Below are 16,982 nucleotides of genomic sequence, written 5' to 3'. Positions count from 1 at the left end.
CAAATCAACATTGCAACTTTAATAAAATGCAGTAAATGCAGTAACTCAGGGCACTTGGAAACACAGCCGTGTCCTATGAGCCCCTTTGGGTTATTAAATAATACCATATTGGAAATTAGAACCTGCACTCTCTCAGGCCTGTCTTGACAGGCAAAAAGTGTGTTTTTTCAATTGTGCTGGCTGAACAAGACCGAAAAGCCCCATTAAGAATCATAGTAACACATATGATATATATGTTGTAGCTCCCCCCTCGACTACAACTTAGCCAGCTAACGAACATAATAAGCAAACATGCTTTCAGATGTGCTAGCTTGCATTTTACCAGATTGTCCGATCTGTGAGAGTAGATTGTAGAAATGGCTGTGATTCTTACCAGGTTATGAAAGTTGAACCCCTTAATCTCCCAGAATATTTTGCTCCATTTACCTCAATCCACTGAGTCAAGAACTGTTCCGGGTACTGTGGGACAGGCAGTCAGAGGCAGTGCAACTGCAAGGATTGATTAGAGTGCTCTTTGTGGAAGTGGAGAAAAAACACTCTTGAAACATGATGCTTGGAAAATTTGCACGGATTCCATTTGTAATGGGATTTGTTATCAGGTGAAGGCAAAGCTCTCATGACAGTGTGCCCTAAAAATACTGGTGATACAAAACCAGAATGCAGTGCTCCATAGGAAATGGCCAGTAGATTCTTATTTCAACTTCCCAGTCTGTCAAGCTATCCTCAATGCTCTGTAACCTAGTCCATTCACTGTAGATTTTTACTTACCATCTGTTACAACTGCTTCTCTCTGCTGTCCATTTAGCTCCCCTGGCTGGAGGTTCAGCTCCACTTGCTCTTCCACTATACCATTAATGTTGGATATCTGTCCATTCTTCTGTAAAAGCTGTATTGGCAAGGGGTGGGGTGGAGGGGAAAAAAGAGAAGGATAAGGATGAAATGTATTATAATTTTCAAGCTCATAGTATCATTCCTTCTCTTCTTTCACATAATAAAAAAATGTTCACCTCTTCTAGAAATAGTTTCACATTTAAATTCCTTTTTATATACATATGGATTTGGGGAAATATAAGTACTAGACACTTACATAGCGCTGTTCTTTTTTAAAAGATATTAATATTAACTTTAATAAATCATTCCATCACCAAAGCACCTTTGTGAGAGAAGCAGGTATCTGGGATCATATATTTTGTTAGTCTGCTGCATAGGATTTACTGAAGAACCGACAGTCTTGCCACAAAATTGTGCAGGAGAATCTAACTTTGCATTTAAGAAATAATTTAAGATTCTAGCACTTATGATTGAGAAGAAAAACTTCTGAATGTGAACTGAATCTGACTGATGCAGTGGTATCTTCCTGGGTCTACAGACAGCCTGAAACAGGAGCTCAGAGATTGATTTTTAGCATTAGTTCAGGGAAGGTAGGGGGTTAGCTCTGAAGATCAATGATAATTTAAAATGTCAACAATGTTATTGCCATGTCAGCTGTTGGGGAAGGGACTTTTGGGAGGTGATCTAGGAGTTCAAGCCCTTCCCTCAAGATTTTGTCACATATGACCCTCATTAGCAGAAGGGAGGTGGTGCATTCCTCGCCAGTGCAAAAAGCCCCCTCAAAAAACCCTACGCCCCAACCAATTCCTATGTACCCAAAATGAAAACCACTCTCACACCTTCCAGAGCACCAACTGATCCTTGCCAACATGCCAAAACTAGCTGTTCTCCATCTCCAAGACAACATCAAAAAGGCTGTGAGTCTGTCACGGATTCCATGACTTTCTGGGACTTCTGCAGCGGCTGGTATGGCTGGCCGGAGGGCTGCCTGAGCAGCTCGGGTGGCCCCTCCAGCCAGTCGCACTGACCACCTCTCTCGTCCCATTCCCCCCTAGCATCCACAGGAGTTTGGATGTGGGAGGGGGCTCAGGGCGTGGGCTCTGGGAAGCGCTTACCTCAGGGGGACTCCCCAGAAGCGGTGACATGGCCCTCCCTCAGCTCCTAGCTCTATGCGCTGCCTCCACCCACAGGCACCTACTCCTCAGATCCCATTGGCCGCAGTTCCTGGCCAATGGGATCTGCGGAGCTGGCACTTGGGGTACGGCCAGAATGTGTAGCCCCTTGGCCGCGCTTCCACCGAGGAGCCGAGGGATGTGTCATTGCTTCCGTGGAGGTGCAGAGCTGGGTAGGAAACCTGCCAGCCCCACCAACCCCCACCCAGCAGCAACGGGGGTCCTGGGCTGTGCGCTGCTGCCCGCCCCTCTTCCCCAGCACCAGACCTGTCTCCTTGCATGGGTGCCATGGGTCCTCCCCGCAAAGTGCCCATAGCACCCCTGGCCTCCTGCCCCAGAGTACCCGCAGTGCCCCTGGGCCCCCTCCCTGCCCCAGAACACCCATGTTTCAATTAGGGGTACATAGTACAAGTCATGGACAGGTCACGGGCCATGAATTTTTGTTTACTGCCCATGACTTGTCCATGGCTTTTACTAAAAATATCCATGACTAAAATGTAGCCTTAAACATCAACAATGGAGATTTGACTAGTCAATTCAAATACATGAGGTATATTGACCATTGAAATTTTGGGGCAGAGTAAAATAAAATAAAATAACATACAATATACTTGTATTATTCAGTTTCATATTTAAATCAGTCAGCTAAACCTTCCATCTTTTAAATTTCCTGAAGCTGTTGCAGAAATTTCAACTAGTAGTAGAATTTAGCACTGAAGTACCAGAGAAACAAAAGTGCTTGACTACAGAATTTAGACCCAGCTTGCTGCACAATGCATGGGTACGTGATTATCATCCCCATTTTGCAGTTGAGTAAACGAGGAAAACTAACCCAAGACAAGATGTCAATGGAGTCTACAATGCGCTTTTTGGGAAATCTCAGCCACTACCCTGCAACTCGGGCAGGCAGCTCCACTGCTGGCAGAGTATTCATTGCACATATGTTCATCTCATCACACTCAGAGAAGGTCTAGATGACGCAGTGGTAGTAAGAATACCCATGCCTACACAACAACTTTCACTGTTGCTACACGTTTAAGGTACTTAACTTTACTACTGTAACCAGTCCACTGAAATCAGTGAGACTACTCATAGTCAAATTAGGCATGTGCTTAAGTATTTGCAAGATTGGGGCACAATTTCCTACTGTAGGGAAGTCCCACGAGGGACTTTGTGTCAAATCCAGGATTAGACCAGAAGAGCTTGGTTCCCAGTCATGTATATAGACTATACTGCTCTGAAAAAAATATTTATGTTGCTTCAAGGAATTTATTGATTTAGAGTGTGCATAGTCGTCTAGCCAAGCGATGGCATCTTTGGTGGCATGATGCAGTTCTTCTAGGCCACTGCTGAGCCTAGTCAGCCGGCATTCATCAACAATGTGCGTCATCGACTGTGTTGCGCCGCAGCTGCACAAAGTGCTGTCACGAAGGACCCAGTGATACTGGTTGGCTGCACAGAGCCCTTGCCTGGTCCAGAACCTCTTCAACAGGGACCATGACCGACAGGGCAGGTCAAAACCAGGCGAGCAAATTGTGGGGTCGGCGACGAGGGACTGGTTGGGGATTATAACAGATATCCTATTCCTCTCGCCAAAGTGTTTCCTCCCTAACATCCTGGCGTGGCGGCTGAGACCATAATGGGCGATGTGATGGCAAACGTGCAGCTAGTAGTTTAAAAAGGTCATTGTGCAGCGGCAGGCTTAAGTTGGCGCACACTCTCTCCAGCAACTTGCCAGTAACATATCTCGTCTGATATGAGGAGGAGCAACGTTGGTCAGAACTGGGAGTCATGGGAGTGGAGTTGGACGCAGGGTGCCACAGATGATATGCATAATAGCGGCATGTAACTGCATATCCACCAGTTCAAGGAATAGAGTACTGTATGACCAAAGCTGTATATTCTTTCTAACTACATTTACAGCTTGATTTTTAATTAAGCATAAGACAATTAACATATGTTACCTTTGTCGAGGAACAAATTACAAGTGAATGAATATAAAAGTAAAAGGGTCACTCAGTCATATTTCTACATGAAATGTTTTCCCCAATATTGTTTGTTATAAATAGCACCTAAAATTACTATAATGGCACCAAGAAAAAAAATCTCCATATTTCAGCTTCTTTAATTTTTACAGTATTTTGTATATAGGCATTTTAACCTGTTTTTGTGGGTCTTCCACAGTAAGAGAGGTTTTTTTACAAAATATTAAATGAATGTATTAAAAGCACAAAAATTGGCAGAGGGATTTAGGACAGTACCTGAAACTTTTAACACATTTTTAGAAATTGACTAAATATCCAGCTGATTGTGTCTCTTGAAGAGCTCTGTGTAAGCTCAAAGAGAGCCCCTCTGCCAAGCAAGGAGTGTGTTTTGGTAGCTCCCACAATCGGGGAGGGCACAAAGAACAGGATGGGCCAGGTCCTGTGGGATTTCTAGCCTCCATAGGACTTCTGGGGTAGGCTTGATATCTTGCAGGATTCAGCACAGGATTTGGAACCATAAGATCTCAAGGGATTTGGCACAAGATTTGGAGCCATGATCAGAGCCATGTACTCAGAAACACTTCCTGTTTGCTTGTTTCCCTACCCTCCCTCCTGTGCCCATCCAGATGGGGATTCAGTGTGGCAACCTCCCTAGACCCTCTGCCTTCTGCTACTGCAGGTGGGCCAGCAGGTATGCAGGTATCACTTTACCTCACAGTGATTCACTTTTGTGGTGCCGCATGCGAAGCTGCTATGGGGCCAGGTCTGGGGGCAAGATAAAGGATGCCTCCCCTCCCCTGTGGGCTCCCAGGTCTCGGGGAGGCTGGGAGGTTAGGAATTTCTAGGGACAGCAGGGCTAAGTCCCATGACCTGGGCAGATCCCAGGTGGAGATTCCTGGCTCCCTTGGGCTATAGGCCATGCCCATGAGGGGCTGCGGGACTTGAGTTGGTGGCAGCAGCTGTTGGATGTGTGAGTGAGCCCAGTCTGCCCCCTACCTGTGTGGTGGATTTTACCTGGTAACTCTGTCTTATTGTGCTAATCTAGTTGGTTCTTACCATGGGCTCATAACTTCTCCAGCAGGGAAGTGTGGTGTCTGGTGATCATCCTGATCAGGGACTGGGACTGATCTGGGATTGTCCTGATCTGGGACTGATGCTCCCTGGCTTGGTTTTTGCTCCTGGTACAGATCCCCTTTCTATTTGTGCATTTGTCTGTGCTTGTGGTCTCTCCCTAATCTCCTGTGAGACACTAGTCATGCTTGTAGCCTATACATAAGTACAACACAGAAACTTTGGATGTGAAAATGGAAACTTTCCATCATGGGCCATAAGTAGTATGTCTGGTGTTGATGCTGCTGGTGATGAGATGTGGGCAACAAGACTTTTAATCAGACACTTATTCAGAAGGGTCCATTTTCACTCCAATTATAGACTCAAGGTCCTTTCCTACAGCAGTTTAATGGATTAAAGCCCTGCTTCAGACTTGCACATTTACATAATTACTGTAGGGCAAACTTCCTTATTGTAGTTAGGACCTTAGACTGTGAAGACTGTATCATGTGTCTCACTCCAAAGATGGGACATTTCCACTCCTAAACATACTCATTATCTCTGCTCCTTCCCGTGAAGTGCAAGAATCTTTGTTCAGGAGAATGCAGTCTTTTAAACCGGAGGAGGACAATCATTTGCAATTGGAAGGCAAATGACTACTCCCTCACCTTTCTGAGCCCCACCCCGTCCAATGGGAACCAAGACAATAGAGGTATGAATAGATTATCTAGTGAAAAATGTTTTAAAAGCCCTGTGATAATCATCCATTGAGCAAACAGTGGCCGGAAGGAGCTTGTATGTGAGACTCTGCAGAACTGATCTGATTGTTAGCTTAGCTGGGCAGTGTCTCAGCAGAAACATCCCCTTCCAATGAACCCTTGCTTATAGAGCCAAAGTGACTCTGCTTGTCAAGTTAGGAGCTGCCTCTACATTAGAATCTCTGCCATTCTGTGAATATGGATAAATATGGTAGCCCCTGATGTACCTCTGTCCCTCAGTGCTCATGAGACTGAGCGTCACCAAAGCATGATGCAGCCTTCAGCTTTGCTGGCCTGCAGTCTGGTCTGTTAAATGGGAGAATTTGAACCCCATGTTCTAACTGTAGCCTCAAGGAAAGGCATTAGTGTAGGTGGAAGCTTAACCCCTCTTCTGTAGCCAATGTCTGGATTATTAGACTATGCCTTAACTGGCTTTCAGTATATCTACCTGTCCTTGCATACGATTCCTGCTCAAGCACATCAGTCAGTGCCAGTGAAGAATTCTTCCAGCCAGATGGGTGTTTCATGGACCTGACTACAGTGTGAGTGCACCAGTCATTTGCTAGATGAACTGAACACTCATTACCAGATATCTAAATGGCAGAAATGGCTCAACTTTGGAATTTTTTCCTACTCTCTCCTTGTGTGCCCTCAAATGAGCATGGGGAGTGCAGACCAGGTGCTGAATGAGCAGAAGCACCCGAGGATGGAGTCCTACTTCCTCCAAATGGTCAATGCTTGTCAAATGTGCACATTGTGGTCTCAACAGAGGCTTGTCTCAGCCTGTCTCCTCTGTACTCCCTGACAGCAGCTGGAATGCATATAACACCACTCTTGCTGGATTTAAGGACAGGACTCCAGGGCTTATTTTCTCCCATGTCTTCCCCACCACCTGTGAAAGTGTGAGATTTGCCTTCCTAGCATGGGGCACAGCAGCTCTTCATAGGGAGGGGTAGTAGTGACTCCACCTGCAAGGAATCCTTAATGTGACTAAGGCTCTCAAAGCACTCTCTCTTTTGTCAGGTTTCAGAGTAGCAGCCTTGTCAGTCTGTATTCCCAAAAAGAAAAGGAGTACTTTAGCTCACGAAAGCTTATGCTCAAATAAATTTGTTAGTCTCTAAGGTGCCACAAGTACTCCTTTCCTTTTCTCTCTTCTGTGTAGAGATGTTTAGCAATTAACACCACCAAACAGAAACATTCACACAATATTCATTTCACTGCCAAGCATGTGCCTGGGCTTAACAACGGCATAGCCTGGGCTTGTCTACATTAGCAAATTTCTGTGCAGTAAAGCAGCTTTTTGCGCTCAAACTGCAGACGTGTACACACTGCCAAGCCCCTTTGTGCACAGAAACTCCTCAGCTGCAGCGCTGCAAAAAAACACCTCAACGAGAGTCATGAGGCTATTTGCACAGAGGCTCCAGCGCTGTAATTGGCCTCTGGAGCCGTCCCATAATGCCTCAAGTGACCGCTCTGCTCATTGTTTTGAACTTGGCTGTCTTGGAGACATGCGCCCCTCCCCTTTCAAAGCAACATTTCTGACAGCCTTTGCATGGTGCTCTGATCTGCTCTGGGACACAAAGCAAACCATTAATGTGGAATGCCCCTGCTGTTGAACACTGAGGGTGTGTGTGTGTGTGTGTGTGTCTGTGAGAGAGAGAGAGAGAGAGAGAGAGATTGCTGTACACATTGTCTCTTCCCCCCCTCCATACACACACACACACTCCCTATCACACACTCTCTCCGCTTCCGCCCTCCACTTCAGTTGAAAAGCAGCTGGCAATGTAGCAGGATGCCCATGGAACAATGGGATTAGGAAACCTGCATCACGTGACGCTGTGCCTGCCCCATGAGGCACTGCAAACCCTTCCCAAAGCACCCTGCGGCCAGTTGCACAGTGGGATAGCTACCATGATGCACTGCTGTCTTTGCCATTTCAAGAGCTGCTACTGTGGATGCACTGCAGCATCACAAGGAGCACAGTGTGGACATGCAACAGCAGTTTACTTCCAACGTTTTAATAAAAGTGGTATAACTTGTGGCACAGAAACTTGCCAGTGCAGACATACCCTTAGTTGCAGGTCAACAGATTCAGAGCACGAGCACAGGAAGCCAAGGCAGTGCTAGAACAGATGCCTATGGAATCTTGGTTACTGGAATCAATATTCACTGCCAAGAGCCCACTTGCACCACACACCTTTTTACTGTACACAACAACATGAGGAGTTTTGGGGGGGCTGAGGATCTACCCATGGCCTGGCCTACATCAGAACCCAAAATTTGGCAGTTCATAGTCTTGCTATAGCTAACTGGTTGTCCAGGGTGCTCTTTTATTGCAGATTTGCCGGTTGTCTGGATCCCTATTGTGGATTGATGGTCCCGAGGATATGGAAGGGTTGGGTTGGGCTGGGCTCCTGGGATGCGGAGCAATGTCAGGAAGCCAGTGTCCTTGCATGTCCCTAGGCAATTAGTTGAGGTTCTTCCTTAGGTCTATCATTTGCAGAGTGAGGCTATTCTCTTCAAGGCAGCCTTCTGTTGTTTTTTTTCAGGGCCTTCCTTGTCTGTGAGTTGTTCCCTTCAGCCAAGGGAGATTCTTTGGGGTGAGGGGAAGGGAAGAGCTTCTTCATAAAAATCTTGTAGCTGTGAAGGGCAGTTTTGAAGAGCCTGGGAATACCACCAGGTGGAATCAATTTATGTTGCTCAGGGGTGTGAAAAAACACAACGTATGTTTTGCTGGCATAAGCAGTAGTGTGCACAGTGCTATGTCGCTCTCTGTCCTGTCAGCACAGAGTGGCTTCAAGAGTGATCTTATAGTGACACAGCTGCATTGGTACAGCTTTGCCACTGTAAGGTCTCTAGAGTAGACATAATCTAAGTGTCCTTGCCATCTTCCGTATGGTGAGCACACCAAAGAGGTCTCTCTCACCGACAGGAGATGGCCCAAAATAAATAAAATAAAGCCACCTCAACAAGAGGCATAAACCTTTCTGCTGCAAAATTAAAGTGACAAAGGGTCAGTGTAGACCAGGGATTGGCAACCTTTGGCATGCAGCCCGTCAGGGAAAGCCCCTGGAGGGCTGGGCCAGTTTGTTTACTTGCAGCGTCTGCAGGTTCGGCAGATCGCAGCTCCCATTGGCCATGGCTCGCTGTCCCAGGCAAATGGGGGCTGCGGGAAGATGTGGCCTGACCCACAGCACTTCCTGCAGCCCAGCCCCAATTGGCCTGGCTTGACAAACTGCAGCAAGAGGGAGCTGCGATCGCCCGAACCTGCAGACCCTGCAGGTAAAGAAACTGGCCCAGCCAGGCCCGCCAGGGGCTTTCCCTGACGGGCCGCTTGCCAAAGGTTGCCGATCCCTGGTGTAGACACTGTGCTTGTTTTCTCGACATAACTGGCCTCTCCCAGTATCCCACAGCTCCTGCCCTGACTGCTCTGCTCACTGTTTTGATCTCTGCTGCCCTGCAGGCATCTGTCCCTCCCCTTTCAAAGATTAAATCATTAACATGGAATGCTCCTGTCGCCCTGCACTAGGAATACAGGGGCAGGCAGACTGGTGCTGCAGGGAGGTGGGTGTGTGTGGGGGCAGAGGGGTACTGCTGTGCTGCTTTGACGTTCCTCAGCACGGGGAGCTCACAGAGCTGCTCAGGATGTGGCTCCCGGCAGCTGAGGAGGCTGTGGGAGAACTCAGAGGGAATCAGAGAACTATAAGCAGACAGGCAGAGCAGGCTGCTTTGGGAGCATAACTTTCGCCAACAAAACTTTGTAGTGTAGACAAGGCCTTAGAAATGGAGCTTTGAGATGTGGTTAGAGACTGGAAACTGCTCCTGTTTTAAAAGTTGTTTGCAGTGTTGTTGTAGCCGCGTAGATCCCAGGATATTAGAGAGACAAAATGGGTGAGGTAACAGCAGAGTTTTGCTGCCAAAAGTAGCTGTGTAGTGTGTACGCCTCCTGTTTTGTCAGTTTGTAGTATAGACAAGACCCAAAGAAGAAGTTTAAAATTCCCCTAGTCACATATTCCCAGGTTTCAGAGTAGCAGCCGTGTTAGTCTGTATTCACAAAAAGAAAAGGAATACTAGTGGCACCTTAGAGACTAACCAATTTATTTGAGCATGAGCTTTCGTGAGCTACAGCTGTGTGCTGTAGTGCACAGAAGTGAGCTGTAGCTCACGAAAGCTTATGTTCAAATAAATTGGTTAGTCTCTAAGGTGCCACTAGTACTCCTAGTCACATATAATTTCCTTCAATACCTACTCACACTCATGAGACATCTACATTGAAGACCTGCTAATTAAATGAAGGGTCCTTTGCTAAATGCCACCTTTCAAACAAAATAAAGAACAAAATAATCTCTGGATGTGTGAAGCACCAAACTGGGTGGAGAAAGGAACAGCACTTTGGATTATAAAAATCCTTCCCAAACCAGTTAAAACAAGCTTTTGAATTGAGAGGTTTATTTCTTTGGATTAACAAATATCCTGTTGCAATGGAATCTCAAATCAGCATACAAAGCACTTGGCAAAGGTGTTAAGTCTGCCTCTTATTTCAATGACCCACTTATTTGCCAAACCTCTGTCTGTGAAAGCTCCACCGTTGTTTGCAGTGTTGTTGTAGCTGTGTTGGTCTGAGGATATGAGAGAGACCAGGTGGGTGAAATTATATCTTTTATTGGATCAACTTCTGCTGGTGAAAGAGACAAGATTCTGAGCTAAGAGCTCTGTGTAGCTCAAAAGCTTGTCTCTTTCACCAACAGAAGTTGGTCCAATAAAAGATATTACTTCACCCACCTTGTTTCTGACAAAACTCCACACTCTCCAGGCTTCCTCACTAAAAAAAAGTGTATTAGGGTTCATGGTAGTCTGTTGAAAAGCCCTTAATTAAATCGAATTGATTCCACCTGGTGGTGTTCCTAGGGTCCTCAAAACTGCCCTTCACAGCTACAAGATTTATGAAATCTGATACCAATGTAGCATAATGGTAATACCACAGATGGAATAATTTGGCTTCACAGTTTTCATTACCTGCTGAGACCAGATATTAAATAGAAGAGGGGAAATGGGCAAGGGTTCAACACTCAGATTATATTCCTACTTCTCACATTTTCTTGTTTGCAAATGTAAAACACAGGGCCCCTTAGAATTAGTAAAAAGAAAAGGAGGACTTGTGGCGCCTTAGAGACTAACAAATTTATTTGAGCATAAGTTTTCGAAGTGAGCTGTACCTCATGAAAGCTTATGCTCAAATAAATTTGTTAGTCTCTAAGGTGCCACAAGTCCTCCTTTTCTTTCTGCGGATACAGACTAACACGGCTGCTACTCTGAAACCTTAGAATTAGTAAAAAGAAAAGGAGGACTTGTGGCACCTTAGAGACTAACCAATTTATTTGAGCATAAGCTTTTGTGAGCTACAGCTCACTTCATCGGATGCATACTGTGGAAACTGCAGAAGACATTATATACACAGAGACCATGAAACAATACCTCCTCTGCGATACAACCGCATTTGCTCCAACCCCTCAGACAGAGACAAACACCTACAAGATCTCTATCAAGCATTCTTACAACTACAATATCCACCTGCGGAAGTGAAGAAACAGATTGATAGAGCCAGAAGAGTTCCCAGAAGTCACCTACTACAGGACAGGCCTAACAAAGAAAATAACAGAACGCCACTAGCCATCACCTTCAGCCCCCAACTAAAACCCCTCCAACGCATTATTAAGGATCTACAACCTATCCTGAAGGATGACCCAACACTCTCACAAATCTTGGGAGACAGGCCAGTCCTTGCCTACAGACAGCCCCCCAACCTGAAGCAAATACTCACCAGCAACCACATACCACACAACAGAACCACTAACCCAGGAACCTATCCTTGCAACAAAGCCCGTTGCCAACTGTGCCCACATATCTATTCAGGGGACACCATCACAGGGCCTAATAACATCAGCCACACTATCAGAGGCTCGTTCACCCGCACATACACCAATGTGATATATGCCATCATGTGCCAGCAATGCCCCTCTGCCATACATTGGTCAAACTGGACAGTCTCTACGTAAAAGAATAAATGGACACAAATCAGATGTTAAGAATTATAACATTCATAAACCAGTCGGAGAACACTTCAATCTCTCTGGTCACGCAATTACAGACATGAAGGTCGCTATCTTAAAACAAAAAAACTTCAAATCCAGACTCCAGCGAGAAACTGCTGAATTGGAATTCATTTGCAAATTGGATACTATTAATTTAGGCTTAAATAGAGACTGGGAGTGGCTAAGTCATTATGCAAGGTAGCCTATTTCCCCTTGTTTTTTCCTACCCCCCTCCCTCCCCGACGTTCTGGTTAAACTTGGATTTATGCTGGAAATGGCCCACCTTGATTATCATACACATTGTAAGGAGAGTGGTCAGTTTGGATGAGCTATTACCAGCAGGAGAGTGAGTTTGTGTGTGGGGGGGGTGAGAAAACCTGGATTTGTGCTGGAAATGGCCCACCTTGATTATCATGCACATTGTAGGGAGAGTGATCACTTTAGATAAGCTATTACCAGCAGGAGAGTGGGGTGGGAGGAGGTATTGTTTCATGGTCTCTGTGTATATAATGTCTTCTGCAGTTTCCACAGTATGCATCCGATGAAGTGAGCTGTAGCTCACGAAAGCTTATGCTCAAATAAATTGGTTAGTCTCTAAGGTGCCACAAGTACTCCTTTTCTTTTTGCGAATACAGACTAACACGGCTGTTACTCTGAAACTTAGAATTAGTAGTACTCCTGAGTAAGAGGAACTGCAGACTTTGATATGTTCATTTTGCAAATCTACACAGAATTAATTTAAGCTTTTAAATTCCATTGTAACATACTAAAGGCAGTAATAAAGATAGAGTATTGACTTAATGTTTGTAAAGTACTTTGAGATTCGCCAATGAAAATCTACCAAAGGACATTACACACTTTTAAAAGGTGAGTTTTCATAAATTTATCTTTGTACCAAGCTTGCTTGAATAAATTTAAATTTGTTCTGCTAAATATCATTTATACAGATCATTCATTCAGAATTGAAATTAAATAACAAATAAATAAAATTGGTAACCAAGGACCTAATTATCAAACAAATATATATGTTTAACTTTACATAAATGAGTTGACTCATTGGCTACAATAGGACTACTCATGCATAAAGTTACACTCATGCGCACATGCATTTATTTGCAGGCCCTCAGAGTTAAGGTTGCTTAAAGTCAAATTCAATCACCACCATCTCTACATTTCAAGGAAACCACAAGGCAATAATAATTCATGTATTATAACACTTAAATATTGCAGACTCCTCACCTCCACCACAAACTCTGTTTCCTTTTCCACTTATTTTCTCACTCAAACACACAACCTTAACTCCAACCACAGCTAAATTAAGATATATTCTCTATAGACACACATGCACTCAAAATCTACCATTTGTTTATTTGTAGATAAAAATGTATGAGGTTGGAGACATGGCTGTGCATTTGAATGTGTTTTAGATGACTTAAAATTATGCATTGTGGTTATACATTGGAAGTGCAAGGGAAAGTATGTTTTTTGTGCTGGAATTAGAAATAACAGGTCCTCACTGACCTCTTTTTCCTGCAGCATTTTGTCTGGAAATGAGATATCGCAGCTAGAGGTTGAAATTTGAGCTGTAGCTGTGTCCTCACATTCCAAGTCCTCCAAAGGCTGGCCAAGGAATGCAAAATTTCAGTCCAAGCACTGTTTATGGCAGAATGAACTATAAGCCAGGGTATACGCTGATCAAAAAAATTACAAGAGTTGGCCTTAGTAAGTGTTTATTTTGAACTATTAAATTAAAGAAGAATTTTTTTCAGAAGAGGAGATTTCTTGACACCTACATGAAGGACACCTGTAAAGATATTATGGAATATTTATTTATTTGCATTCCTACAAATATATACAAAAGCACCTATCATATGTCATAGGTACCTTTGCCACAAATTACAGGTAGAACAAAACCAGCAGCTAACCCTTCACCAAAAAACTTGGGCCTCAATACAACTCCTTTCCCTCACAAACTTAAGCCTCATCAAGCACATCTCCACTCAAAAGCTTCCGAGTGTGTGCAGTGTTCTCTGAAGCAAACCTGAGTTACTTCAGACAGAATTCAACCCCATCCACTTCTGCCCTCATTTAAACCAGAAAGTCTGACAGAGTAAGATTTTTAGTTAACTAAATTGAGTTGATCCTGTTCCTGCAGTGGATGTCATTTTACTGTAGCAAATAGCTTACTAATATAAAGACAAAACCCACTGCAAAAGGATTTTCAAAAATCCTGGAAGAGGATAGCGTTCTACACTGTTCTACATTCTTCTCAGACAATCACTCATGGCATACTAAAAAAGAAAACATGGCAAAAAAACAAAAGTACAATTTAATTTGCAGTGAAAGTTTAAGGTTCATTTGAATAGTACACTGATTCATCCATTTTTTAAAAAAATAGTGCACTTTCTTAGACTGCTCTTCTGCTGTCCCTACGAAGCTTGCATCATAGCAGGACCAATTCCCAACTAAATCATCCCAGCCAGGGCCTTGTCAACCCTGACCTTAAAAGCCTCTAAGGAAGGAGATTCCACCACCTCCCTAGGTAACCCATTCCAGTGCTTCACCACGCTCCTAGTGAAAAGGTTTTTCCTAATATCCAACCTAAACCTCCCCCACTGCAACTTGAGACCATTACTCCTTGTTCTGTCATCTGCTACTATTGAGAACAGTCTAGATCCATCCTCTCTGGTACCCACTTTCAGGTAGTTGAAAGCAGCTATCAAATCCCCCCTCACTCTTCTCTTCTGCAGACTAAATAATCCCAGTTCCCTCAGCCTCTCCTCATAAATCATGTGCTCCAGCCCCCTAATCATTTTTATTGCCCTCCACTGGATTCTTTCCATTTTTCCACATCTTTCTTGTAGTGTGAGGCCCAAAATTGGACACAGTACTCCAGATGAGGCCTCACCAATGCCGAATAAAGGAGAATGATCACGTCCCTCGATCTGCTGGCAATGCTCCTACTTATAGAGCCCAAAATGCTGTTAGTCTTCTTGGCAACAAGGGCACACTGTTGACTCATATACAGCTTCTCATCCACTGTAACCCCTAGGTCCTTTTCTGCAGAACTGCTGTCTAGCCACTTGGTCCCTTGTCTGTAGCGGTGCATTGGATTCTTCCGTCCTAAGTGCAAGACTCTGCACTTGTCCTTGTTGCACCTCATCAGATTTCTTTTGGCCCGATCCTCTAATTCGTCTAGGTCCCTTTGTATCCTATCCCTACTCTCAGCGTATCTACCTCTCCTGCCAGTTTAGTGTCATCTGCAAACTACTGTCATCACAAGTAAAGATCTGAGCTGCCAACTTCTAACCCATAGTTTCTCAACCCATGCATTGCGACCCAAAATTGGGTTGCCCCAAAGTGTCAAAGTGTTGTGTGGTAGGCCCAGGGAGGGAGGGAGGAGATCAGGTCCTACCTGCAGTGGAGTGGGGGGCCTAGTGGTGGAGGGGAGAAAGGGCTGGTGTTGCAGAGCCCACTCTGCGGCAGCCGCTCCTGCAGCTCCTGCAGGGCTCGCTGGGCTTGGCTCCCTGGATGTTGCAATCTGATTCCTGGGGTTGCAGCATTGCTCATTGTTTGGCCTAGCTGATCTCCCTGTCATCATGACAGAGGCAGAAAGAAGTGGTGTTGAGACCCCATGCACCAGGTCGCAATATCACTTACACAGATCAGGTTAGGCTGGCCCCCCCGTTAGGAAAGCCAGGCCACACCGGAGTGATGCTGCAACCCTGTAAGTAACAATGGCTGGACAGGAGCCTCTGCTATAGTACACCCTGTGATAAATGAAGACAGAAGGGGAGTAGCTCCCTTTTATGGACACCCAGCCAGCCAGTTAGCTATAAAATCCCTCTTGGTGGCTGTTCTCTGCTTGCTTTATCTGTAAAGGCTTAACCAAGTCTCCCAGGTAAAGGAAAAGGAGTGGGCATCTGACCAAAAGAGCCAATGGGAGGGCTAGAACTTTTTAAAATTGGGAAAAAACTTCCCTTTGTCTCGGTGTTGTGGTTCTCCGGGAAAGAGCAGAGACACAGAGCAGCAATGCTGTAAGCAGCTTTAAGCCAGATATGATCACAGATCATCAATTCATACCTCAAACCTACTTGTCTGAAGCCTCAGATATGTAAGTAAATTAGGGAATTTCTAGAAAGATGCAATTAGGGTTATTTCTTTTGTTTCTTATGGCTTGTGGACGCCTCTGTGCTAACCCGAGATGCTTTTGTTTCGCTTATAACCTTTAAGCTGAACCTCAAGAGAGCTATCTTGATGCTTAATTTTTGTTAATTGTTTCTTTTAAGATCTAGTAAAAAGCCTAAGTTCCAAATGTATTTCCTTTATTTTTTGGGTTTAATAAAATTTAACTTTTTTAAGAATGGGATTGGATTTTTGTGTCCCTAAGAGGTTTGAAGAGGTTTGTGGATATGGTATTTAATTAGCTGGTGGCAACAGCTGATTTCCTTTGTTTTTTTTCCTCAGCTATTTCCAGGAAGGGGGGTGAAAGGGCTTGAGGGTACCCTATAGGAAGGAATTCCCAAATGTTTCTTCCTGGGTTCTCAAAAAGCGGTTGTTGTTTTTTTGCACCTGGGTGGTGGCAGCATCTACCCATCCAAGGTGAGAGAGAAGCTGTGACCGTGGGAGTTTAATACCAGCCTGGAGTGGCCAGTATTAATTTTTTTTAGAATCCTTGCGGGCCCCCATCTTCTGCACTCAAAGTGCCAGAGTAGGGAATCAGCCTTGACATGCCCCGTGTATTTATTATGTTAAAGTCTGTATTATATATTATAGTTAAGAATATTTAGTACGGTAGATGTTTTTTGCACGGAAGCTATTTGCTGGGTTGCAACAGATCATCAAAGTTAACAAATAGGTCCTGAGCCCAAGAACCACTGCTCTAATCTATGATTACCAATCAGCTGAATGGATCTACTAGCCTGCTCTCTGCGTACAGGCTATCCTCCCATGATTCAGCAAAATAAAATAAAATAAAATAAAACATAGCTACGACCACCACAAACCACGCACACACCTTTTACAAAGATGTTAATCTAAATCTTGGCATGTCTGTTTTTGTGGAACTAAAGTAAATTTTTTAAAGGTTTTAAT

At 44.5% G+C, this 16,982-nt stretch overlaps 1 protein-coding gene across 1 annotated transcript in view; it reads right to left on the bottom strand.

Moving 5' to 3' along the window:
- Nucleotides 1–16,982, bottom strand: part of AKAP12 (A-kinase anchoring protein 12) — a 122,888-nt gene that overhangs the window by 44,898 nt on the left and 61,008 nt on the right. Inside the window, exon 2 of the mRNA XM_077811793.1 lies at nt 769–886. Within this exon, the coding sequence (XP_077667919.1) occupies nt 769–886 (118 nt within the window). The remainder of the gene's footprint in view (nt 1–768; nt 887–16,982) is intronic.

This window comes from Eretmochelys imbricata, chromosome 3, assembly GCF_965152235.1.
Source record: "Eretmochelys imbricata isolate rEreImb1 chromosome 3, rEreImb1.hap1, whole genome shotgun sequence".
In the NCBI taxonomy this organism is placed as follows: Eukaryota; Metazoa; Chordata; order Testudines; family Cheloniidae; genus Eretmochelys; species Eretmochelys imbricata.
This window is presented reverse-complemented; position numbering and strand designations above follow the sequence as displayed.